This window comes from Aptenodytes forsteri, unplaced genomic scaffold (assembly GCF_000699145.1).
Source record: "Aptenodytes forsteri isolate BGI_AS27 unplaced genomic scaffold, ASM69914v1 Scaffold15, whole genome shotgun sequence".
NCBI lineage: Eukaryota > Metazoa > Chordata > Aves > Sphenisciformes > Spheniscidae > Aptenodytes > Aptenodytes forsteri.
Genome location: NW_008795129.1, coordinates 5,480,131 through 5,506,327, shown reverse-complemented (window position 1 = coordinate 5,506,327; position 26,197 = coordinate 5,480,131). Strand labels below are relative to the sequence as shown.

Genomic DNA, 26,197 nt, shown 5'->3' with positions numbered 1-26,197 from the left:
AAGCCTCCGGTCCGGGCGAGAAAACTAAAATGAGGAGTCGGCCCGAAAGGCAATGCAGAATGAAGTGGAAACAGACTTGGTCCTGGGTGTACGCGGGGTGTTTCGTCTAAACCGTGTTTGTTTTGGTGCTCGGTTGAAGTGTATGATCTGCTCTGCCTGTGTCATAAACGGTGCCAAAAGAAAAAGGAGTTGGATGCTGACTATTGCTTTCCTCTGTTGTAAACAGCTTCTGCATTTTCTACAAGAGTTCTCACAGCAAACCATTTCCAGGACTCATGAAATCAAAAAGCAAGTAGATGGATTGATTAGTGAAACAAAAGCCACAGACTGTCGCCTTCATAATGTCTTCAATGACTTTCTTATGTTGTCCAATACGCAGTTCATAGAGAACGTGAGTATGCTTTTGTACGGCATCAAGCTTGTACTTCAAACATCGGTGTTGTGCCTTACTGTAATGTGGAGAAGTGATCTGACTTTTTGGCAAATCTGATGTTAATTTAGAGATGAAGTGGCTTTTAATCGCTTTCTGTTAAATGGTGTCCTAATTCCTTCGTGAGTGATTTACTGTCCAATATTGGCAAATTCCCTTTTGCATCTTCTGAGGTACCTTCCTTCCTTGTTTATATGTGACACGGAGATCAGAGTTTTGTTTTTAGGACTATGAATGAGTTGAGATCTCTGGGATGTCTTGGTATATCTTTACAGGTAGCATGAATGTAGCATTTGGCTGCACTTGGCTGTCTAAATATGAGGAATGTTATACGATGCTTTAAAGTTGCCCAGTGGTGGTGTTTTATGCTAAAAGCAGTTGCTGTTAAAGGTGTTGGACTACAGGCAGTTGTCTGTTATGTTTGGTCATGATGAGCGTATTTGTTGGTTAATGTTCCCACTTTATGAATATTGCTATTTTAGGAAGGTAAAAGCAGATGTCATGTAAAAGATTTGAAAGCCTGTTACAACACTGTATCACTAGAAGCATGTTTATAATTAAGATGTGGAGCTTTAATAGTCTTTCAGATTTGTGGAGGGTTTTTTAGCACTCTGAGTTTTATCGGGTATTTTCTTTTGATCAGCATTGTTCTCAGGCCACGCGTGTCTCATCTGAAGCCATGATGCTATTATTGGAAAGACGCTGGCAGAGGACGAGACGAACAAAATCTGGATTTCTGTTGTGGGGTTTTTTGGTGGTGGTGGTGGCTTTTTTCAGAGCTGCAATGTCTTTTCTGGCCTACCTTTGCTGTTCAGCATAATGTTTCTGCTGAGAACAGTTTGTACCAAACGTCTTAAATCTTGGGTGCTTGAAGCTGTCTGTTCCCAAATTTAAGTGCACAGAAATAGGTCCTCATTTCTAGTTCTCAGTTTAGTTCATGTGAGAGATCTGTCTCTTCCCAGGGGATAAGTGCACCTGTGTTTGAGAGATTTGGATTTAGGTTTGCAGCTTCAAGGGAGACTTTTTAGTCCATTGTGTCTCCTTGTAGCTGATCCTACAAAAGAGTGCTAAAAGAGCTGGACAGGAGGGATCATCAGAACAAACTGAAGGCTGAGGGAGGATGTGAACCTTCTCTGTAAGTACAGGGGAAGCGTAAATGCTAAAGAATGAAAGCTACTAAATGACAGAAAACAAAAGGAAAATAGCCCGTAAGTAAACTTAGGTTCAACTTTGAAGGTTTCTAGAATAGCTTTATGTTAGGGGGGTTTAAACCGTTGTTTTTTTTTTTTTTAGCATATTCAGGTCAATCTGTGAACAGGGTTAAAAGGTCAACTTGTCTTCTACTACTGCAGTGACATTTGCAGTCCTGAATTACCTCAGTTGGGTTGAGAGGCTGCCTGATGGTAACTTCAGGATGATGACTTCAATGCATGAAGGAGGCTATGAAGATGCTTGGCATCATCCATGGCTTCTCTTTTTAAAAATGTAATAAATTAATGTGTAATTAATTACACATTAACATTGTATTTTATTTTGTCGGTGTGCCCGTGGTTTAGCCCCTGCAGCAGTATGTTGTTCTTACTTGAATTAATTTTGCTTGACTTTTTAGAGAGTATATGATGAAGAAGTGGAAGAGCCTATTCCCAAAGCTGACGTTGGAGACAAAACAGAGCAGGTAGTTAACTTAAGCTGCCTTGAGTGCTGGCAGTATGTTTGCAGCTGTTGTCTACCTTCTCATTTTCAAACTTATTTTGTGGACATTTACAGCTTACAACCAAACTGTTTCCTTTCTCCTTGAAGTCTCTCTGTTGGATAGTGTACGTCATTCAAACATAAAGTTGACAGTAACATTAGAGGCTACTACAGTGTATGATAATCTGTTAGGGCCTCCCCAAGATCAATACTGTGTCCAGTAGACAAGACTTATGTGACGATTTTCAAATGGCTGTGCATGTTTTTTCAGCAATAGAATTGAGGCCTTGGGCCTTCTTACTGGATTCAGAGGTAGTGAATTGGGGAAGCAGAATCTGACTGCAATTCCCAGGGATAAAAACTCAGAGAGCTTTCTATATACCCTACAGTCTAGGTGTATTATACCACAAATGTTCCCTTGATGGGCTGGGAGCACAAATAAGATAGTACTGTGCTGGTGTGGATGTTTAGAACATCTCTGTTTCTGGGAGTGATAAAGATGAATTAAATCAAGCAAAAAAGGGTTCTGAAGGTCTTTCTCTTACATATAGCGAAAAAGCTTTCATTGTACTAATTTGAAGTTGAAATTTTGCATGCATGTTGCAGTGAGATTGAGTCCTGAGTACAATGCAATGAGAATGTGTTGTTCCTGTTACTAAAGGAAAAGACACGGGAACAGAAAGAAGCTGATCTGATCCCCAAAATCCAAGCAGCAGTGAATTATGGGCTGCAAGTTCTGGACAGTGCGTTTGAACAGCTAGACATCAAAGCAGGCAACTCTGACTCAGAAGAGGAAGAAAGTAATGAAAGGGTGGAACTGATACTTGAGCCAAAGGTACAGAGACCTGTTCTTGCTGGGAGCATGGGTTTGTGTTTGGCTTTGCTGGACTTGCTCTTTGCTTCTGTCAGCAGTATCACTGTGTTGGTATAAAATTGATTACCTAAAAAGAGGATTTGATGACTGCATCTGAAGGAGAAGTGCTCCCTGCTGAGCTATTCCTTGTGTAGCCTGCTTGTCTTGCAGTTGGGTTAGCATTAAGGTATGGCACCCTAAAGGGAGTTAGTTTAATGGCGGTGAACTTGGAAAGGGAAGCCTCAATTCTGGGTGGAGTGAGACCTTTAAATTCCATGCTTTTTAGGTACAAACCATATCTTCATAGGTGGTTTTTACTTTCCCAGTAATTAAGAACACTAGATGCAGGATTTGGGATAAGACTGATGCTTGCAAGTCTTTGCAAGGATATTCTTCTGTTAGATGACACCTAGAAAACAAGTTGGGACCACACAAATAGAAGTAGCCCCCTTCTTCGACAGTGTTAAAAAGGAATAAACCTCAGCTGGCCCACCCAGTTGCATGCTGACTTGAAGCATGTGTCTGGTGGGACTCTCTTTAAAGAGGTTTTTATCTTCCTTGAGTTAAAACAAGGGGTGTAAGACTTCTGTCTTTGTCAGCAATGCAGAGCTGTTCCTAGATGTCAGAAAGACCTGATGTTGTCTCCTTCCAGGATCTCTATATTGATAGGCCTTTACCTTACTTGATTGGCTCTCAGCAGTTTATGGAACAAGATGATGTTGGCCTCGGAGATCTCTCTAGTGAAGGTATGTGCTGGCATGACCTTTTATTCCTATGTGAGTAACTAGTTCCTAATTGAGACTTTGGTCTGTTTTAACTCACAGCTTGGGCTATACTGCGTAGTGTTCTTGCATGTTTAGATGCACACTGTAATTAGCTGGGGGAAAAAATGTGCATCATGCTGTAACAACCACTTTGCCAGTATGCAAAGCAGTAACTTCTCAGTAACTTGTGCTCTGTGTATTAGAAACACAAAGCGCTGAAATTTCGGCAGCCCTTCCAAACCACTCTTTTTTCCACCTGATTTTTAATTCTCTTCACAAAGCCCTTAAAGTTGCTGCCGATATGTCTGGAGACCACATTGCTCTGTGTACAGATGTCATGTCTGATCTTAACTTCTCTGTTTTCATTTAAAATAGAAGGATCTGTAGATAGCGATCGTGGAAGTGTAATTGACAGTGAAGAGAAGGATGAAGAGGTAAGTGACAAGTGACAGAGTACCAGCTACTTTGCACAAGCATTCATGAGTCCTTGGTTGTGTATGAGGCCATTAGCTACCTTGCTTTTTCATGTGGGGTCTCAAGACAATATTGCACAATGTCTGTTCCCCATGTCAGTTGTGGTAAATGTGCTTTTCGTCATTATTCTTACGCAGTAGTTTCCTCTGCAGCTTTTTGGAGGAGCAATAAAGTGGCTTTGGCTCTAACTGCTATTATAGTAGAATACTTCAAACTGAAGTGTTTTATTCCAGTCTAATTTCACTTTGTGAAGCAAATCAGATTCTTACCAAGAATTGCATTTATGGAGAACAGATCTGTTGTAAATTACAGTTACAAAGAATGGGATGGAGACTAACAGGAGCAAGTCTAAAGGTTAAGTAGGTGTCAGTAATGCACCTCCAGGCTTTGCCTCATAAATCTGCTGCATTGGACTATCAATTTCTGATATGTTTTGCCTGCCTTGGCTGGGATGTCTCTGCTTTGTAACTGTGCTATGGAAGCACTCCCTTTTTCCTGAGGAGTTTGCTTTTGGTATCTTTGCTCAATTAAAGTTAAATCCCTTTTGAGTCACTCAAATGCACTGACAGGTGGAGCTTGCTGTCTTTGCTAAATTAATGACTTTCTAGTGAGCTCTGTTCATAATGATGGTCAACGGTGGGGAAACAATTCCTTGGTCAGGTCACGGTGAGGAGATCTGAATGTCTAAACGTAAGCAAGTCCAAATCTTCTGAGCCCTCTCTTGACAACTGGACAAAAATAGTGTGTGATGCTTGTCTTTTGGTCTCTTGTGTTCCAGGAATCAGATGATGAATTTGGAAACCCTAGTGAAGATGACCAAAAGACGGTATGGTTATATACCCTGGTACAACCTGAAAGACTTTCCACTTGTGACACAGTGAGGGTGCAAGAAAGAGGAGATAAGAGCTCTAGAAAATTAACTATTAAAAACTTTGGTTAAGCCTGATTTGTATAACTTTGTATGGGAAGGTTGTCCTGGCCAGATGGCACTGTGTTGTGAAATTGAACCTGGGCTGGGCTTAAAGACATGCTTGCAAGCCATCATTAGATGCAAAACATATGTGGAATGGCATTGCCTGACGTGTGTTTTCCTCAGGAATAATTTTGGAGTCATCGGAGTTCAAAGAATCTACCCCAGGAAAACGAGGCTCCTGTAGGATTACTGGGGATGTGAACAGTATTAAATGTTTGAAAAGTATGTCCATTTGGATAACGAATGAAAAGGGAAAAGAAATGTTTAGATTGAAAAATTCAAGCCTGACCTTAGTTGTTGATAGTAGGTGGTAGTAGGAGAAGGAATCTTACCCACGTTTAGGTGCGCCACTGCAAAAGACATCTGTGCTGGGGATCCTCAATCTGAAATGGTTTAGTGCCAAAAGAACAACGTTTCAAAAAGCAACCCTTTTTAAATCTATGTATTGCTAAAACAATGTTACAAACACACTCAGATGTTATGTTAAGCTGTATTGACCTTCATAGGGTAACTTTGTACGCCTGATGTATTTTAAGATGAGCAAGTATCTTTGGGTTGTTCCTGATTTAGTTCACTTCTGGGCCCTTGACCGTGCCAGCCCCCAGCTCACAATTCACTTCATCTTTTTCATCCTCTGTTTCTTACTGGCATGACTGAAGCCAAGACGTGGGCATGTATTGTCTGCCATTCTGCTATCCACCTTAGGAGTAGCTCAAGATGATACAATTTTTTACTAGCTGATCACAATGTTCCTGAATTAAGGCTAAATAGTAGGTCTTCAGTGGAGAGGAGTTCGTAAGCTAAGGGAAGCAGCACAGCCAAAGCGGTTCAGGCTTGTGTATAGTAGCAGTACGCTCCTTGTGAGGAGAGCCTTAGTGTCCTCAGTTGCATCTCTGGTCCGGAAACGTTCAGTGACACAGCACAGGGGTGTACTAGAGAATGCAGCAACTTGCTTGGAGCTAGAGGCACTCTTTCTTTACCTCTCAAAAGCTGTGAAGTACCCCAAACTGGCTGAATGTTTCCCTCCTTTCAGTAGGTTTGCTTTGAATATTTTAGCGAAGCAGATGTAGTTTTGTGCTTGTTTTGTATGCCGACTCCAGGAGAACACAACAGGGTATTATTGTAACTGGCTGAATGTTTCCCTCCTTTCAGTAAGTTTGCTTTGAATATTTTAGCTAAGCAGATGTAGTTTTGTGCTTATTTTGTATGCCGACTCCAGGATATTGGAGGGTAACAATAATAATAACAGGGTATTATTGGTTTTTAGAGGACAGCACAGATGAGTGATGAAGATGATTACGATGGCTGTGATCTCTTTGACTCTGAAAAAGAGGAAGATGAGGATGGAGACTTAGATGAAAGCACAAGGCCTGTAAGTAATTGTTGCCTCCCTGGAGAGAGAGATTTGACTTCCCTCATGAAAAATCTGTTCTTAACAGGGATTATAATGGTAGCTCTCAGTTACCTGGGATCAGATCCTGTAGAAAGGGCCTGTAAAAATCTTGAATGGTCTTTTAACATGGTTGTTCAGACTTTACCCCTTTAAACTAGGGGACTCCTGCACCCTAAGATGGCATCAAAGCTGTCTTTGAGGGTCATTAAGAAATTACTTGTTGCGTTTGCGTGTGGTAAATGCTTCTTACTCGTCCTGCTCCCCAAACGAGGTGACATTAAAAAATTATGTGATCATAAGGAACTAGAAATGGCTCTTTTTTTCCTCTTGATGCATGCATAATCTCTTAATTACTTTCTTAATAGAAAGCTGCATTGTCTCTTCTGAGGGCTTCAATCAAAGTCTAGACAGGATATTGTACAAGTGAGGCTGCAGAATAGAGTATTTATAATTGCAATTGCATCAAGTTGGTAACCGGATTGTATATAAGGAATATGCTGTTATTTGTCCCTACTCCTCAGAAAAAGAAGAGGCCAACATCATTTGCAGATGAGCTGGCAGCCCGAATCAAAGGAGAAGTACTAGTCAAACAGGATGAAGAGCGTTCGTGTAAGTTAACACTAGATAAGCGCTTGTGAGATAGTGGGGGACTAGTGAGAGAGTTGAACAGGACATTCTGTGTAACAGAAGTTTTACAGATCTGTTATTTGAATATGCAGTAGGTGAAAGCCCAGTGAGAGGAATTAAAGACACTATTTTGTGTTCTGAGAAAATTTTTGACCATAACTTACAGGAATGGATTGGAATTCACTGAGTGTTGTAGTGGAAAACACATTGCTTTCAGGTGAGACAGGTCACTCCCCAAGCACACATATTATTTGGAAAGGTTTTCTCTCCAATCTGATTCTCCCTCTGCTTGTAAAACTGCATGTTTGACCACATGTTCCTCCCCCTGTTTCAGGTAAGTATGTGGAAGCCACTGGTCACTGTAGTCTTTCTGTGAGCTCTACAGCGGAAAACCCCTCAAGCAGTAGATTTTATTCAGGCGGTGTAGGTTGTTTGATTTTTCCTCTTTGTGGCTTAAATATACTGCGTTTTGAGGAACTTTTCCTTGCTACTGTTTTCAGTGATATTTTAGACTAAATACTGCATTTACTTTTGCATCGTTTTCAAAGGGAGAGACCTCTTTCAAGTAGTTATATTCTTGCAGCAAAGCAGCAGTTGAAAATAGCTGACTGAAATTGAGGTGGCAAGTGCTTGTGAGCCTGCTTTTGACCTGTAATTCTGAGAACATGAACAGACAAGAACAGTGTGTGCGTGTTCTTGTGTGGTTCAAACAATCAAGTTAGGTCTGTGGGTATCAGAGTATAAAACCTACCAGCTTACCTTGTTCAGTTACAGGGAAATCTTCTGTTCGTTGAAATAACCTTGAGATGGTAAGGCTAGAAGGAATAAACTCTGGCTTTGCTAAGAGTTCAGGTAACTGAATCAAGGATAATATGTCTGGAGCCATTTGAGATGCTCAAAGGTTCTGTGTGTTCTGTGTGGGATCTGCACCATCTGGAATGCTGTGTTGCTCTCGCATCTCATTTGACACTAGTCTGTGTGTGGGCAACTGTGTTGAACCGACAGGGTCTGACAGAATGATGCTATTACAATTCTAAGTGCCAATTTTAGAACCTGTACTTTGTAGAATTGCTTCACTGGGCTGATTCATATGAAAATGTATAGGTCAGCTTGGTTAGATTATTTTTTTTCAAGGTTCTCTTTATCATAGATTGATCACAAGTAAAGATGGACTATTTTATTTATGTTTTGAAACTTTCTTCTTAAAGCCCTGTCACCAGAGACTAAAACAAGGAAAACCCTGAAAGAGAAGAAAGAAGTGAGAGTTCCATCAGATGGTAGGATTTCCTCCTCTCTTGTTTTTGAATTGTGGGCTGGAATGTAAGACACCACTTAGGAAGTTGTGGCATCTACTCTAGAAACTGAGTGGGATATCAGTGAGCATCCTTCAGGGTGGGCGTGTACACAAATATAGGTTGTGATGTGTGTGTAAAACAAGGCTAGAAGCAGGCCTAGTGAGAGTTCCTCCTTAAATGTGGTCTTGTGGAGCAACCATATACAACCCAATATAACTACAGCAGCTTCTCTATGTGTGTCATGTTTATGAGAGAGACGGGATGGAATCAAACCAATTTTTATTTTGGCTGTCTCTTTAATTCCCTTTCCTGAAACTTGGTCAGTTGCACCACAGCTCTTGGCTCTTGTGCTTTCTAGATGAAGATGATGACATCTTCAAGCCTCCTAAGTTGACTGATGAAGACTTCACACCGTTTGGGTCTCGGGGTGGCCTCTTCAGTGGTGGAACAGGTCTCTTTGATGATGAAGAGGTGAGAATGCTGGAGAGGGTAGAAACGAAGTGTGTGTCCCCCTTTTAGAAACAGAACAAAAGATCCCGACAAATTCTCACCTCTGGAAGGCAGGGAGGGGAAACACTTTGTTGCTTGGTAACATTCAAGCATAGTGTAGCTTTCCAGTGGAGAGAAAGAACTACACAAGTGAGGAACTACTTATGTTCCCCTTGGCACAAAGCTCTCTCTTCTGCAGTAGTGCTGCTAGAGAAGCAAGTGTGGTCCTATAATTACATTAGATGGGTTCTAATTCCAGCAGAGCTTACTCAGCACCTGCCTCACTTTTATTTGTGGAGATAAATCAAATGCCATACTGTTTATTTCTTTTAAAACAGAAGATTTCTATTAAAATGCCTGTGAGAATACTGAATTTTGTCATGGTCTCTTTCTCCCTGGGTGTGGGAGAAGTTTAGGAGGAAAGAGAACATGATGTCCTTTCCATTTTATCTTTCACAAACCACATCCAGACAGTGATGCTGTTGGGTTTCTCTGTCTCTGTGCTGTTAAAAGTTCCCTATTGCAATTATGTTATATTCTTTCATCTAGTTATTGTACAATTCCTGGGTTACCTGCACTGGCAAGAAAAGTTCACCCTTAAGCTTACTCTTGTTCTATATATCTATAGCTGACTTGATGAAGGAATGGCACAAAGTGCATTTCTGACCTTATTTTAACATCGTTTGTGCACGTGAAGGGGGAGAGAAACCCAATGTCAGGGATACTTAAGATTTAAGAATCTGACAGTGCAGCTGCGTAAAACAAATGATTGCCTCCGATTTTATCGTGCAGCTGATATTGGTAACAGTCCAGCATAGTCCAGAATAGTAGCCAAATTGTTGCCTTTGCGGGATGTTGTGTTCTTCGTTGCAACTAGAACAAAAGTCACGTGTTCCTTGGAGCTGAGGAGGCTATTAGACTGAAATTTGGAAGGAAACCTCATGTACAGCTGACCTCAAGCTTACCATGCCAATCTGCTAGAATATAGCCAACAAGCACTAGGCGGGGGCATTGTGTGAAGGGAAGAGGATAGTTCTATGCAGTGCTTTCCACTCAAATGCAGCCTTTATTGAAAAAACATTAATGTGCTTTCTTTTTAAGTGGCAACCAACAGCTTAAAAAAAAAAAAAAAATCCGATAGTGCAAGCCAGCTTTGTGTTGGTGTAAATTCAGATGACGCTATCATTAGAGCCTCTTGGTTATTTATTGCCAAGACTACTTTCCTCATCCTGTACACACAGGACAGCCAAGCAGATTTGTGTGTGATTGTTGCCTGCCTGCATACGCTTTTTCTTGGTTTTCTGTTACCTGAAGGTTAATCGCCTAGGAAGGGTAACCTACCTTCATTTGCCTTGTGCAATGTACTGTACCAGAAGGCAGCACAGTAGGTCAACAGGCAAACAGTAACTGGCAAATGTGCAATAACTCACTGACATTCCTGCTGCAGCCCTGCGCTCCCCTACTCTTCCCTAAGTATTGCTGCCTTCTTTCCACAAAGCTTTACACAAAGACCATGCATTTTGAGTCTCCAGGGGGGCAACCTCTAATACCTAACTTCCCGTAAGAGGGAGGCTTTCAAGAAATTAAGTGGTCGGTACTCACAAGATCTGGAGGTTTCCTGGAAATCTAGGCTGTGATTCTTGGGGAGGATCGGCACAGGGCAACTGCAGCCTGGACACAAGGACTTCTGTGGGAGTGTCCTGCAATGCTTTTGAACTATGATGTATATCTCTGCACCATACTGGTGTCTTAGAGTCTCCTTAGCATATAGGAGATATAAGTCATTCATCTTAACCACGTGAAGTTTAGGAGTATTTTTATGCTTGTCCTGACCTGAATTCTTCCTTCAAACCTTACTGTATAAGCTTCAGTAGGAAAGCTTAGAAGGGTGTAATCAGGACCTAAACAGCTGTAGATTAGTGTAAGCCCTTGAAGATGTGCAAATAAAAGGTCATTCCTTCTCTGCAGTAAACAGACTGATAATCAGTGTAAATTAAATTTTAGAAGACAGAAAACTACTCTTCTGAATGTATGCACTCAAGTTAACACTTGAGTACCTAGGTTTAAGTCTGTATGTGCAGACATCCTTTCGAGAAGGGGGTGGTGGTTACCTCCTCTGTCTTGGCTTAGAAGTGAATATTCTACATGGAAAAATCAGCAGCTGTCTTTTGCTACAAAAAACAAATTCACCACTTCTTCCCCCTTTGCATTTTCATCTACAATCAGAGTGATCTTTTTGCTGAAGCACCAAAAGGAGAAGAATCAAAAGAGAAAGAGGAGCGAGTCTCAATAAGTGAAGGTAAGAACCAATTGTTGCCTCCTGCAGTCCTGTCTATGCTGTGATTTATCACCGCTAGCAGCTAGACTGTTGTTTCCAAACTAGAAAGTCTGGAGTAGCAATTGTTGGCAAGTCTCTTCTCCCCAGTCTTAATAGAGAACAGCTGTGTTTTGCTTGAATTTTAAATGTGTTTGTTCGCTATGATCTCTTACACACACCTACTCTCCTGGAGCTGAAAGGATGTCCTTACTGATGTTGGCAGAGCTCTCTGCATGCACTGGGTTTCTGCTGCTGAAGAATAATACTTTGCAGGATCCAGTTGTGGGTTTGAGTGGATTTCTTCTTGCAGATTAATGCACGTCTGAGTTTCCTATCAGCTGTGTATCTAGACCCTTAAGGAGTCTGAGCACACATTCTGTACTGCAGCAGCTTTTACTGAAGCATTGTATTTGATGAATTTTCAGATATGGGTTGGGATGCTAAGCCATTTTGTTTTAAGTGTGTTATATTGAAGTGGTTTTGAGTGTGTGAATGTGAACTCTTGTAAATAATGCTATGTGTAAATGTATATCATGTTTATTAGCTTCAGTTTAGTAGAGCTGTTTTGTGGAGTTTTAATGGAGCAAAAATAGCTAGACTTACATGTTTGAAAAAAAACAAGTTCAAGGAGAATGTCTAAAGAGTTCTGAGCTGTTGAGCAAAAAAAAAAAATGGATCTCAGAAGACTTCTCAGATTCCTATTTCTATGGTAGAGTTCTGAAGACTTTGACAGCATAAAACAAGTGCATCCATTTGTATTGTACTTCCTATGATTTCAGCATCCTCTACAAAGTCCTTAAAGAAAGTTCCTGCAGGTGCAGTATCTCTGTTCCCAGGTATGATTCATTCAATAGCAAATTGCTTCATACACAAAATGTTCTTTTCTTTAAAACCTGCTGGGGAGGTTTTAAAGAAGAAAGCTATCCAAATACAGCAGCACTGCATTGCTTGATCATGTGCTTAATGACAAATACAGGTGCTTCTACCATGCTAAGCCTAAAATGCAGCGTGCTTTATGGATAATCAAGACTCTGTAGGAGCTCTGAAGGTAGATATCATTAATGGCAGATCTTCGCAGCTGTCAGCTTCCAGTGTTGTGCTATGCACTTTTAAGGATGTGTGTTACTTTAACTGATATTATACAGTTTAAGTCTGCAGTGCATGCAGTCACGTCTTCCCTCTATATTCTGAGAAGGAAATGCATTTTGATCTTGCAGATTTGATCATGTTCCTTTAGGTTAGCAGAACAGTTTAAACATCAAGTTCCTTTATTTTTATGGTACAGGTAAATAAGACCAATCTTGTTCTCTGGTTTTGATTAGGAGGATCTGCATACATGGGGAAGGACTGGATCTGTAACTTGGAGCTAGAAAAAAAAGAATTGTACTAAGTTCCCTGTTCCATATCAGACTTCAAGCTGAGCAATGAAAAGAAACATATGTCACCAGTCTCTTTGAATCAGCTGACTTTGATTTCTGTCTCTGAGTAGGGTCTTCACCTGACTGAGTTACCTTAATTTTAAGGTCTGCCCTTTATTAAGAAAGGCCTATTCTAAGACTATGGCTTCAGTTAACTGAGCCCTCAGTCAGCATGATTTTTAGAGTAGGGTGTATACAAATACAGCCTTTTTACTCCAAGATCAAAGATACACATCAGCAATGGTCACTCTACATAATTATAAGACTTGGTAGCAAAGTTTAAAACAGCAGATTGAGGTTTTCTTTATCCTTCGCTGTTTCTTGGAGGTACTGTGGCGTAAGCAGTGAACTTCCCATCATTCTAACAGTCTCCTGTTCTAGTGCATCAGGAATTAAGTTATATGTAGCATTTATTCAGTCTTCGGTTGCTCCATCTCAGTAACTTGTAGACAGGCTAAAGACACCAAAGAAAAACCAAGATTGAGGCTCCTTTGCTATTCAAAATCGCTCAATGAACACATTCCCAATGAACAGTTTGTTTAGGAACTTGAGAATGCTTAATAATTAATCAAACTTTGTGGCTGTATTCCTGTCAATCCTGTGGCACTTTCTAATGGCGCGATACACTTTTTTTTTTTATAATAAACTGCTGCTGTGCTGGTCAAAATTCATGCAGTCAGCTGACTTTTAACCAAATAGCAGTTTTTCTACTTTCTGCCAACTTTCTGCCAACCTTTCAATTAAGGTATCTTCCCCCACCACCACCATTTCCAAGCATCTATACATAAGGAGCAAAAAGACAGGCTTAGAAGCAGGCTGCCTATTATTACCAAAAATGCTAAAAGTGTTTGCAGACAGTCTATCAACATGCATGTATTACTGAAGCAGGACACTTCTGCACCAGATGTAGAAGAAACAGTTGTTACCAGCTTATTCTAGCTGATCACTGCCATATCTGAAGTACGTGGGAATCTCATGCTGCAGCACTGCTAGTGGTCTCGCATGAGAAGTGCAGCTTCTTGGGAGAACTCAAGTCACCTGTCCTCCCCTCTCCTCAAGCACCTAACTACTTTTATTTGTCCACAGTGGTGTGCCTTACTAGTTAGTAAAGTAGGATTCTGGTTTGGGAAGTCCATAGGGATGACAGTGTGGGAGTGCTGGGTCTCTAGCTTTAACACGGAACCTGGCTGCTGTTCCCAGGGGAGATGAGCAGGTTTGAGGAAGAAGTGAATGCAGTGAGAGTGAGGGGCCATCTGTCTGTGACTTGGCTTTATCAGGAAGTTTCTAGCTAATGCTTTTGATGCGGCATTGTTGCAGGAGCGCGTTAAAAGTTGCTGTGATGGAAACTCTGCCTGGCTCCACTTACTATGGCACAAGTTCAGCTTTTCGCTAACTCTGGCAATGATCTCTGTGTGGTGTTTCCCCCCACCCCCTAATCTGACCTGCAGGAGGAAGTGATGTGTTTAGTTCCACTGTAATTGTGGAAAAAGACAAGAAACCTGCAGCACAGAGCACAGAGAAAACTCCTAAACAACCTGGGAAAGTTGTTCTGTTTGATGATGACGATGATGACTTCTTTGTGGGATCAACTAAAAAGCCTCCAGATTCAGGTACCTCTGTACATGCGCAGTGGAAGATTAAACATTAAAGGTCATCAAAATTCAAACTGATAGGAACGATGAGTTACAAAATTCAAACCTGCATCACTCTTAATTCTGCTTGGGGTTTTTTTGTTTGCTTTTTCTTTTTTTGTTATTGGCATTTCTTTTCGTCAGTGGTGTGAAACTGGTTTATTTGTACATGCTCTCCACTGATTTTCCTTTCTTAGGATGCTCCTTCTACTGCTAGGGCAGTATCTAGACTTGAATCAGGGAAATGGTACAGACTATTCACACAGCCTTGAGTCCCTGTGCCCAACACTCCCTATTGGCAGGCTCTAGGCCTTTAGAGGTGCCAAGCCAATACAAAACACTGCCTTTAGAGGTGTCAACTGACTCTACCCCAATGCTTGTTGACCGCATTCTCTGTCACCAGTGCTCTCAGGTAAGTGGTGTTTCACTTTGAGAGCTTGTCTAGCTTTTTCTGTTAAAGACTTCTGATGTTGGTCATCTTTAAAAAGGGAGCATGGTATCTTTTGAGACTCTGGTATCTTTTCTTGTTCAGTAGTGGTTGTTCTGTTCTCGTCATTCCCTGTTTGTTTTGTCTCTTAATGCAGTCAAGTCCACAGCTGACCTGTTTGATGATGATGAAGAAGGTGACTTATTCAAGGAAAAACCTGCCATTCCTCCTGTGGTTGCTGGCACAACTAAAGAAACAGAAAGCCGTAGGGAGACAGTCATGGAAAAAAAGGTAATGGCATATAAATGGATCATATGGCTAAGGGTTTAGGAGGAAGTTACTACTGCAGCTGAAGTAGTCTTTCCACGTACAACACTATGTATTTGTGAAACAGAACTAGGTTCATAGGGTCTTCCATGACCTGAGTGCTTCAGGGGTCCTTAAGTGCCTTTTGCCTCTCAAACTTTGGGTTTATTTGAGGGCTTTTTTTGTGTGGACAGTGGTTGGAAGAATCTTATTAAGGTAGGATTGAAATGGGAGCAAAATAAGAAGCCTCTGATAATAAAAAATGTTTATGAAGTTCATGGCTGAAACGAAACCAGCCTGACTTAACCTTTGCTGTCACAGTTCTGTGCTGCAGAGACTGTGTTTGCACTTATACCAACCGCTGATAGCAACTTAACTGGTAACCCATTGCTTGTATATATTGTGGGAGAGGAAGGTGGATGTCACAGTTCTACCTAAGCATATCCAATACTTGGAGTGTTTAAAAAGCTGATTTTCAGATGAAAACTCTTAAATTGTAGAAAGCTCTAAATGCTGTCCCGAGGACACATGTACAGAGTTATGAGAGCCTCCTAATGCCTACTCCACTTTCATTTTCAGAGCAGTGTCTTGAGGAAAGTAGTAATGTTTGTTTCTATGGCAGAGTTTGTATATATTCATTTTATACATGTTCGCTGTCCAAGGAGTATTTGAACATAATGAGCTACAGTGACTCTTCTCCCCTCTGGACTGAGAAGTGTACAGTGCTGGGGATGTCTAATGCAAATTGCTGTAGGACTTTCTTCATATTGCCTTATGAGAAGCACCTGAGCACAAGGGCCAAAGCCAGCTTCTATTTCTGGTGCAGTGCAAGAGTACCCATAGTCAGTGGAGCGGGAGTGGTGGTGGGAGGTCATCCAATGCCATTGCTCTCATCTCATAGCACTTGGCTTTTCTGGAGGAGAGTATGAGAACTGATTCAGCAGCACCATTCCTGCTCTGTCAGGAAGTAAGAGCTGTTTTATACTTCAAACTTGCTGACAGTAGTGCTTGGGTCTGGAATAATTCTGAGTTTAATGGCAATATAGCTGGTGGCAGGCTGGGGCTGTGCTGTGCTAATGCAGGAAATGATGGCTGGCACAAACTGCCCTCTTCCTTTATGACACACAGCTTGTTAAAAGAAACATTTTCATTTAACTCATGAGGGGGCCTGGTATGAGTTGCTGCATACATTTTTCTGCTGAGAAGGATGGTGGTGGGAGGGGAGCCATATGGTAAGACTTGCAAGTCATTCGTGCATAGCTCTGGCTGCATGTGAGGAGCTCACTCAGCACATGAGTTTTGGACTTCAGCCCATGGGTGACAAGTTCTGTCCCTTCAACTGCTGGGACGCTGCCAGCAGCATGCCTCTTAGAAAGGGTTGTATGATGTGCCTGCCCTTACTGAATCTAAATGGGTGCTGATGCAATGTCTTTATTTGTCCTAAAGAGTCAACCATCTTCAGGTGAGGACTTCAAGCCTTTATCTGAAATGCCTCCAAGAAAACAGAGGGGCCTCTTCTCTGATGAGGAGGATTCTGAAGTGAGTACCTCTTTAATAAATCCTTACAGAAATCCTTGGGATCTGAGTCACCCTGACTTCAGTCCACTCGTATCTGGGGACTCCTTATTGATCTGTAGGATTGGGAACTCTGACATCCATGCATCTACTCACAACCATTCTTGAAAGTTCCTTCTTGCTCCAAGAATGAAATCTCTGGGAACAGTTTCCCTATCTTCAGAGAGTTAAACTTGTGTGGTACGCACAGGCATAAATTGAAAGCCTGAAGAGGGGAAAGATCAGCAAATCAAGAGCAAGAATCATGAAAGACTGTGTATATTTAATCTTGTGTCCTCGGCTTCCAGTTAGCAATTAATATGCAAAGCTGAGGGAAATCCCCGTGGAGTTGCAGGTGATTCTTACATCTGAGTAAGACAATCTTTCCCTACTTTACAGGCACACTGAACACTTTTTAAAAAAGGAAAAACATGAACGTCCCATTTAGAGTTCTTAAACGTATAGCATTGCTTTGCAAAGTGATATTTCTTTGGTTTGCATAGGACTTGTTTTCATCAAGTAAAACTGTGAAGTCCAAAGCTGTGTCTCTCCCCACCAGCAAGTCCATGACAAAAGCTCCGCTCTCCTTGTTTGATGATGATGAAGAGGTAAGTACCACTTCCTGATACTGCCTGCGTATGGGAACCCTCCTGCACAGCCTGTTGCAACTGCAGCAGGAAATATTCAGAAGTTTACAACACTAAGCTTGTAAATGGAGGACTAAATTAGAGCACTAAATTGATCTTGCATTGTGTAGCAGTTCTGAGCGTGTAGACAACATTATGGAGGAGAATGGTAGCAGGGACTCTTGCAAGTTCTTGGTATCTTTTTAGTATTTTGCAGTCAGTGCATATCATCTCTGGACCTAAACATGAAGGACGTTATCCCTCTGATTGATAGGACTAGAGAACACTGAGCAATAGAACGGATATGAGCTTCAAGAAGCTGTTTTATCCTGGCCTGTGGTACCTAGCCACATGGATGACTTCTTGCTTCTCTTGTGTCATGGCTGGTGAATTCCTTTTTTCTCGCTTTTCAGTGTGTAAGAATTGTGGCTGCTAGTGTAGAAACTGAGATCAGAGCACAGTTTGTGCAAGAAACTTAACAAAATTGAATTAGTGTGTGCTTTTCTTACCTTTTTTTACCCTCTTCTCCCTCCCACACACCCTCCAAAGAGCTTTCAACTCTGGGCCTGCAGCCTTCATGGTGAATTAACTTACCCCATAGTCTTAACCTGAGGCAAATAGGAGGCCTGCTCAGAGTCATGAGATAGAGGACTTCTGCAAACTCAAGATAAAGGTTTCCTGTTCAAGAGGGGGCTGCTTCCAGCTCACCTTTCTGAATAGGGGCTCTTCAGAAGCAACTGTCAGGATAGTGAAATATTTTGTAATGTGGTAAGGTCTCTGGTATCTGCCATGACGGTTGTGTTATGGAACTGAAGTTCAAGTTGAGTGGAGAAAAGCATAAGTGTTAGGTGGTGAAGTCAACATATGCTTTTGTATATTCTGATGCCTATATAATAATCTGCATGAGCATCTTCAGGTGAAAAGTCTTGGTTCTTGCCCAGTGGTAATGGTTCAGCTTGCCTGTTGCCTGTCCTCTCAGAATAGGATTAATTCTCTATTTTATCATGCAGATATAGAAACAGTGCCCCAATGTGTTAGCTGCTGTGCCACAGAATTGCTGTGTGGTGGTTTTTGGCTGCTGGTCAAGCCTCATGGTGGAGAATCTGTGGGCCAAAACTAGGCTGTGTGTTTACAAGTTTCTGGTCTATCAAATGCCATATGCGTAGAATTCCCTGTACCAGAATACTGTATCACGCTTGAAATTGTCTTCAAAAAGGGTTCACAAAACACCATTTCTCTATCCTACTCATCTGAGAAGTGGATGGCAACAGTGTTTTGCATGCTGATGACTTCTCAGTGAGCTTTTCATTGTGGTTTTGGCTTTTGATTTTTTTAAATATATTTTTTTTATTTTGTTTTAAGGATCTCTTTGGTGTGGTACCTGCCAAGAAGCAACAGGAAAAACCCCCGGAAGAGAAAGCAAAACAGTCAGAGCCACTCAAGAAAGCCTCCAGCTTATTGTTCAGCAGTGATGAAGAGGTACTGAGGAGTAAGATTTGGCTGAAAGGAGTTACTGGGCTTTATACTGGGCAAAGCATAAAACTGTTGAGACGGGACCCACAGTCAAACTCTGCTGTGTCCACATGCCATGCCTACCGCAATCCTCTGACTTGTTTGCAGCTGAGGAAGCTGTCTGATTCTTGGCTCAAATTATCTCAGGATCTAGGTAACAGAAGTCATGTGGAAGAGAAAATCAGTATTTTCAATGTAATTTATAGAAAGATCGATAGCAAATGGAGGCTGCTGCCAACAAATCTGACTTAAAAATACTAAAAGGGAAAAATAAGTTTGCTCTTACTGCTTTAATTTCTGTAAGGAAAGCTTAGTGGTTTTACATAGATATGTGGTGAGTTTTTCTTTGTTTTGGGTTTTTGGGGTGGGGGTTTTTTGTGTGTGGTGGTGTTTGGTGTTTTTTTCATTTGCTTGGATTTTGGTGTGTTGTTTTTGGTTTTTTGGGGGTTTTTTTGGTGTGTTGGTGTTTTGTTTTTTGTTTGGTTTTTTTTTTTTAAATCTAGGGATGGGAAAAATGAAACATAAATGAGTAGGCTTCCCAGAGAGCAGCCCTCTTCTAGGGATGGATTAGGTGTGGTCCAGCATCTTAAATGAAAGCCAGAGACACTAAGTAAATCAAAAACTTGTGTGGAAAGTCTCTGAATTAACTCATGAATAGGATCCAGACTGTTCTTAGCCTTCCTACCCCCCAAAATTACCGTTTTGTGTAGACTTGGTTTTTATTACCTGTCCTGTAATTGCTTGTTTGGTGGATACTAGTAATATCTTTAGATACATTTTTCTCTTAATGTAGAATAAACTGCGTTCATACCTCAACATACATGTAGCCCCTTTCAGAAAGGGGACGAACAGAGGTGGGGAACAGGCCAAACCATCTGAAATGCTGGGAATAAGAAAACACACAGGCCAGAAAACTCTCCTAACCCCAGAAATGTTTCCTTCTAATGTAGAGTTTTGACTTGTTCAGTGGGTAGGCTTGATTAAATGCTAGCTCCAGAGGTGGGGGGGAAAGTACTGTGGTTGAAAGTTGAGGAAATAAGTGCAGCATCATGCACTCTAGTAATAAGGTGTCTTGGGTGTGGGTGTTGTGTTTTTTCTATGGGTTTTTTTGTTTGGGGTTTTTTTTCCCCCCATACATCAAACTTGCTAATTATTTAAGTGGCTCGAATCAGGTTTTACTGGGTGACCTCACTCCTGTGACTACAGTTGACACTGACCTCAGTTGTCAAGAGCAACTATAATAGTAAAGTGTGTACACCCTATTTTGCTGGGCAAATACTGTATGCCAAAAGGTGGCCAGGCCCTCTGCAAAGCCTGAGCAATGTCAGATTACAGTGGCTAACACAAAGGCAGGAAAATAAACTAGTAGAGAGATGCAAGGACTGCCAAGATGCTGAAGTGTTTCTGCTTATAGAGAAAATGGGAAAGTGGCTTTGACCAAGACAAAAAAAAATCCTTAAGGGTTCCTTATTTTTAAGGAACACTGGAATGTCTCCAAGCCAGCTAAACTTCCTTCTGAAGATGACCGAAAAGAGGACCCTGCAAAACCAGCTAGCACTGTCAGTCAGGCTAAAGCTGTGAAGAAGACGAGCCTCTTTGAGGAAGAGGATGAGGAGGATTTATTTGCAATCACTAAAGTGAGGTGAGAGTCCCGGGGTGGGGGGGGGGAAGGGCGAAGGCATTTTTTCAGAACAGCCCAGCAGTGCCCTCAAAACCAGACGGACCCAGGCATATTGCAAGTGTTGTCCCTTGCTACTGCTGCTGAGGAGGAAGTAGAGGTGTGTGAGTGGGAATGGGCAGGGCTGGGCTTTTACCTTTTTTGTACCTGTGGTGGATCATTCTCCTTGCCACCACTGAACTGGGGTCTCCATTTCCCTGCCTGCGATATAAAATCCTCTTGACCTCTTTTTATCTTCACTTCTGCAGAAAGCTGTGCAGACAAGAAGGGAGGGTGGTGGAATTGTTGAGACACTGGGACCACTTGCTGCAAATGATGGTCCTAAGTTATACTTCTAAACAGATGCAGTGCATAGCCTCTGAAACTTTTGCACTGAATCTTCCACTTTCTCCTCTCTCTCATTGCAGCCAAAGAAAGCCACAGAAGGTATCACTGTTGTTTGAAGATGATGCTATTAATGGAGAACCGTTCTTCAGCTCCCAATCTACGCTACTTCCTTCAGCTGCTAAGGCTGCAGTGGTACCTCCCCTTTCTTTTAAAACTAACATTGAACACTTAATCTTTTTATAGACTATCTTCCTTGTTAGGTACTGAATGTAAGTCTAACTTGTTTTAGACAATGGTAGTTCTAGCAAATTGGGAATGGGAACAGGGCAGACTGAACTCTTATATGTAAAACTTCTTATTACTGTCAGCCTAATAAAGATTTCACAATTTTCTTGACCACTAACCCTAAATTTGTTTGGTTTATGCTAAAAGCCCTTCCTCAGGATGTTTTGAGAGCTCTCAGCCATAAAATACTGTTAAAAGGAACAGATGCCTTACTGCTGACTGAAGCTAGGGCTTCACCCTGTGTGTCACCTCAACACAAGCTGGTTCAGATGTGTCTACAGGCTTCTTACTGGCCCTCTGTTGAGGGTGCTTGTGCTATCCTCTGTCTTATGAGCTTAGCCCATAGTGTACTGTCTGTCTGATTGTGCTTTGGAATTGAGAGTAGGAGTTGCAAAAGCTTAACACAGCTGTATCTCTAGTGGGAATTCCTGCACGTGTGTGTGTGCTGTCCCGTCCCCCCCCTTGCCTTTCTGCTTACCAGGAAAACAGTTGTCATGGCCCATAAAGACAATAGGCTTGGGAATAGAAGAAGAAACAGGCAAGCCACAGTCTAGCTCCTGGCAGTCAGACGAAACTGTGCACCAACCAGACAAGATTCCCAGGGCATCCGCTGTAAGCTTGCAACTGCTTCCTGGCACTCTTCAACCAGACTCAAGAGCCTATAATACTAGAAATCAAAAGTCACAAACCAGAATGTCCCATGGGAGGAAAGTAGAAGTCAAGCACGTTGCCAGTGTCCTAGACCCCTGCAGAAGGCAAACTGAGACTCTGCTATCCCACAGCAGCATACGCTTCTTATATACTCACCAATTTTGTGTCAACAACAGTCTTTTAATTTTGCAGGAGAAAGTAAAACCAGCACAAGCACCACCTTTCTTTAATGAAGAAGAAAAGGAGGAAAAGGAAGATCTGCCAGATAGAGCAGGAAAGTCTAACCAGGTAGAAGATACACTGTGGTGTTTAGAAGAGCCTGGAGCAGTTCCTGTGCCTAGAGGAACAGATGTTGCAGGGCAGCAAACAAAGGAAAAAGTGAGGGATTTTCTTACATTAATTTGAAGTTTGGTAAAGGTTCAGTTTAAAAAAAAAAAAAAAAAAAAAAAAAAAAAAAAAAAAAAAAAAAAAAAAAAAAAAAAAAAAAAAAAAAAAAAAAAAAAAAAAAAACAACCACAATCTAACAGCACTGCTCTGGGACAGAATTCTTTTTCTGGATTTCTTTTTCTATTGCCAAGGAGAGAATAACTCTGTCTCCCTTTAGCAAAATCACTTGTCAGTCAAACAGCAAATTGATTAAATGGCATTTAAAAGTTGTTTCCCAACTGACATACATGAGAGAATTGTTTGGATTTTGGGGGGGGTGGGGGGAGGAATCTTTCAGTTTTCCTCCAGAGTGGGTTAGGTAATCTTTGTTCACATAACAGAGCTTTCCTTTAAAAGATAGCCTATACTAATGTGTAGGCTTTGCTTCAAGCTCAGTAACTTTGTTTCAACACAGTCTGAGTTATAAATGGTGTTGGTAGCTGTGGCTTTCAGCATTGTGAATTTCTCCTGGGCAGCGCTGTTACAGAACAGTATTGATGTGTATTATTGAATGTATTATTGAAGAAGCTTCAGCAGAACTTAATCTTGGGCATGGTCTTTCTGAGTGATTGTCGGGGAATTACCAGCTGATGCATTTCCAGAGTAGTTATCATGCTTTACACTTTCCTGCGCACATTCAAGGTTCAGGTAGTGCTGCCCACTCCAAAGAATCCCAAGTTGCATGAACTAGGTACCTCAGAGATAATGGCAAAGCTGCTTAATGCAGCCTTGTGGCACACATGCAACCTGACATATGGATGAGGAGGAAACCTTATGCAGGAAGCTGCTTATCAACAGCACTAGAGTGTAGGGTACAGGAGGAAACTTGTGTTCCCTTCAGAGCCATAAAGCGTGTTCTCTTCTTTATCTACTGCCTCTTGCTGATCTGCATGTTGCTATGAGTTGAATATAGTTGACTGCTTGGTAATGGATTGCAGAACTCTGACCACTGCTGGCATTTAACCAAGAAAGCTTAGTGGATTTTGGGGCAAACCTGAACTAAATAACAGGCTGATGTGTTAATTTTGTTGTTTTTTTTTTTTTTTTTTGTGGAGCCTTTTGCAGCAGCATCCTCAGAGCCAGCCAGCAGTTCAGATCTGTTTGCAACATCACCACCAGCTCTGGAGAAAGATGTCAAGACCCAAACTAAGAAAGTGTTAAGCTTGTTTGAGGAGGAGGAAGAGGAGAGACTGGATGATGATGATGGCATTAAAAATGCACAGAAAGAAATTGGTGTGGTGAGTCTAGGGAAGTTCTTGAACTAGGAAATAGTATTTCTACCTTTCTACCTCTACAATTCTAGCCAAGGTTTTGTTTTTACCCTTCCCTCTCTTCATATCATGGAAGCTAATCTTTCTCTATTTCTAAACTTCCGGATTCTTGGGTGAGAAATTATTACTGCTGTTCCCCATGATCCTGAATTCCTTTGTAAATTTTTCCATCCCACTAACTCAAAAGCATTTGGCTGCATGCTAGTATGAAAAGAAATTCTGTACAGATGTTTTGGTGCAGCTACTTGATGTCTGCTGTACAGAACTGATTCCCCAGTTACCCCTCAAGGTCAGAGGTACTAGGAAGTAGAAGGATGTGGAATTTGAAGCCTTTGTGAGATGGTTGCAGGAAGCCACATCTGTCCTATGAATTTGGGAAGATACAAATCCTTCCAAATCTTTCCTTCAAAGCACTGAGCTGCCAGCACGTAATAGTCACGAAGTGATTAAGGTGCTTAAATGCATGTTCATGCAAAAATCAGAATAGGTAATTCAGGAACTTAATCTTTTTCATAGGCAAATCTGAAAGGTGCTACTATTTTCCTTGCTTATCTCAGCTTAATATACATTTCATGTGTGGATACTAGTAGATGTGCAGTAGGTTTTCATGTATCTGGGCATAAACAGCAGTTCTAGTGCTCTAGAAATGTGACCTGGCTTTTGATATAAAATTAAAGCTGGTGCACAGAGAGGCTGAGAATGGAGCAGTAATAAAAATCATAGGACAGGGTGTATGGACCAAAAATGGTGTACTGGAAACTAGCTTTAGTAGGCAGCCCTTTGGGGCTCCTGGAGACTTGGACTGGGAAGGGGAGAATCGGGCTTTATTCTTATGACTACCGCTCCTGCTGCTTGGATTTTGAGTCTGATGTTATGCTACTGGACATTCAGTCATGCTCTGAAGAGGCACGCTTTCATTTGTGTAGGTCCTGAAGAGACAGCTGGGTGGTGAAACGTAGATACTGGCCTTTACCTAGACATTCAGTGGGGCCTTTGCCTTTTGAAAGTCAGACCTGGGTGCGTACAGTGACCATGATCATAGAAAGGCATTGGTTGTGGTGTCCAGGCAGCTGATATTGGTTGGTTTGCCAGATAGTGGAGGGATGATAAGGTGATAATGTTTCACTGTCAACCTTCCACACAACCAGCAAATTTGAAAGTACAAGCTCTTGCCAAAGGCAGACAATATGTTCTGTTCTTCATTGTGGGGCTGTGTTTGCTTTAACGGAAGGATAACAGGGAATCTGGCAACAATAATAGCTTTACAGGCCTTCAATTTTGGGGTGTTTTTTTTTTCTTATTTTACTCTTCTTTAAAAAGGTAGCTTAGGAAGATAATTAACCACATTCCTTTCCTCACACTTCTCTGTCCTGTGCCCTCAGCTGAAAAATTCAAGGCATAAAAGTCTTACTAAAATATAAACCTTACCGTACACTCATGATAACATACTGACCCCCCCCCCCCCCCCTTTTTTTTTTTTCCCTTCTTCTTCCTTCTAAGGAAGCTTTATAGGTAAATAGTAGCAGCTGGATCTCAGGTCAGCAGACACAGATACATTTTGGTTAATATCTTCTCATCAAATTGAACTGTGAATACAAATATTTACATTATAAGTTTTGCAAATTTGGTCAAAGTAAAATATATAACTGGCAGTTAAAGTTTTATTTTTGTTACCAGGATCATAATGTAGCCTCAGGTGAATTGTAACTGTCTTATCACTAGGCAAATAACCTCCTTAAGGAGGGAGTTTCTCACTGTGTGGACCTTTCTCTTCTTCCAGGCTTCTGAGAAAAGTACTCGGCCAAAAAGCACCGGAGTCTTTCAAGACGAAGAGCTCCTCTTCAGTCACAAACTTCAGAAGGACAATGATCCAGATGTCGACCTCTTTGCCAGCCCCAAGAAGTCGATGGTGAGTCCAAAGTCCTCCTCTGAACCTGCTATTTAAAAACAGCCTTTGAAGTGTGCAGCTTACCGGTGTTTCTTGTCTGAACACTGCTTAGAAGTCACTGATTTCCAGGGAGGGCCAAGTGCTGATATCAGTTCAGGCATCATGGGCTGAAGGAGATGCGCTTTTGATCGGTGACATATCTTTTCTTTATCCTTTGTCTCTTTAGTCTGCAAACCGTATCCTGAAGCCATCATCTGGAGGAGGGCTTTTTGGGGATGACGATGAGGATGATCTCTTCAGTACCGCTAAAACAAATCTTCCGGTATCTTCCTCTGCTGTAAATGGCTTATATAAAAGACGTTGGAAAGAAGTGTACGGAAGGGATTTTTTCCATATGTATTCCCACAAGAAGTGAAGTGACTTCTCAAATCTTTTTGAGAGAATAGAAATGGCCATTGTGACCCTGGAGACATAGGGAACAAACAGATGCATTAGGTTTCCCAAGGCTGGGATGACAGGATTGGATTCTTTTTCTTTTTGTGTACCACTGGGACTGGCTTAGGTGTAAGAGAACACACCTGAGCAGAAATCAGAGTAGTAGAGTTTGTATTGTTTAATTGTTTTATTGTTGTCGTGGTTTAACCTCAGTCAGTCGGCAACTGAGCACCACCCAGCCGCTCGCTCACTCCCCCTCTCCCTCTGGTGGGATGGGGAGAGAATTGGAAGAGCACAAGTGAGAAAAACTCGTGGGCTGAGACAAAAAACAGTTTAATAATTGAGATAAAATGATAATAATGATAATATGATAATAATAAAAATGCAAAAAGCAAGTGATGCACAGTACAATTGCTCACCACCCGCCGACCGATGCCCAGCCAGTCCCCGAGCAG

The 26,197-nt window shown here is 41.6% G+C and overlaps 1 protein-coding gene across 3 annotated transcripts in view; it reads left to right on the top strand.

The window, feature by feature from the left end:
* The first annotated feature begins 231 nt into the window (after positions 1-231).
* The window catches only part of WASHC2C (WASH complex subunit 2C), a 39,397-nt gene continuing 13,431 nt past the window's right edge, over positions 232-26,197 (top strand). For 2 of the 3 annotated variants that reach the window (XM_009277722.2, XM_009277721.2), the window contains exons 1-23: positions 267-391; positions 2,040-2,105; positions 2,784-2,957; positions 3,628-3,721; positions 4,115-4,173; positions 4,992-5,039; positions 6,454-6,558; positions 7,101-7,188; positions 8,415-8,483; positions 8,860-8,972; positions 11,217-11,289; positions 12,087-12,143; positions 14,174-14,335; positions 14,941-15,074; positions 16,536-16,628; positions 17,147-17,251; positions 18,632-18,748; positions 20,260-20,423; positions 20,867-20,978; positions 21,915-22,100; positions 23,204-23,386; positions 25,200-25,328; positions 25,534-25,629. In XM_009277722.2, the coding sequence (XP_009275997.1) occupies positions 362-391; positions 2,040-2,105; positions 2,784-2,957; positions 3,628-3,721; positions 4,115-4,173; positions 4,992-5,039; positions 6,454-6,558; positions 7,101-7,188; positions 8,415-8,483; positions 8,860-8,972; positions 11,217-11,289; positions 12,087-12,143; positions 14,174-14,335; positions 14,941-15,074; positions 16,536-16,628; positions 17,147-17,251; positions 18,632-18,748; positions 20,260-20,423; positions 20,867-20,978; positions 21,915-22,100; positions 23,204-23,386; positions 25,200-25,328; positions 25,534-25,629 (2,457 nt within the window). In that variant the 5' untranslated portion in view covers positions 267-361. Of the gene's footprint in view, positions 392-2,039; positions 2,106-2,783; positions 2,958-3,627; positions 3,722-4,114; positions 4,174-4,991; positions 5,040-6,453; positions 6,559-7,100; positions 7,189-8,414; positions 8,484-8,859; positions 8,973-11,216; positions 11,290-12,086; positions 12,144-14,173; positions 14,336-14,940; positions 15,075-16,535; positions 16,629-17,146; positions 17,252-18,631; positions 18,749-20,259; positions 20,424-20,866; positions 20,979-21,914; positions 22,101-23,203; positions 23,387-25,199; positions 25,329-25,533; positions 25,630-26,197 lie in introns of all 3 variants that reach the window. The other variant, XM_019471727.1, reaches the window with a different exon arrangement.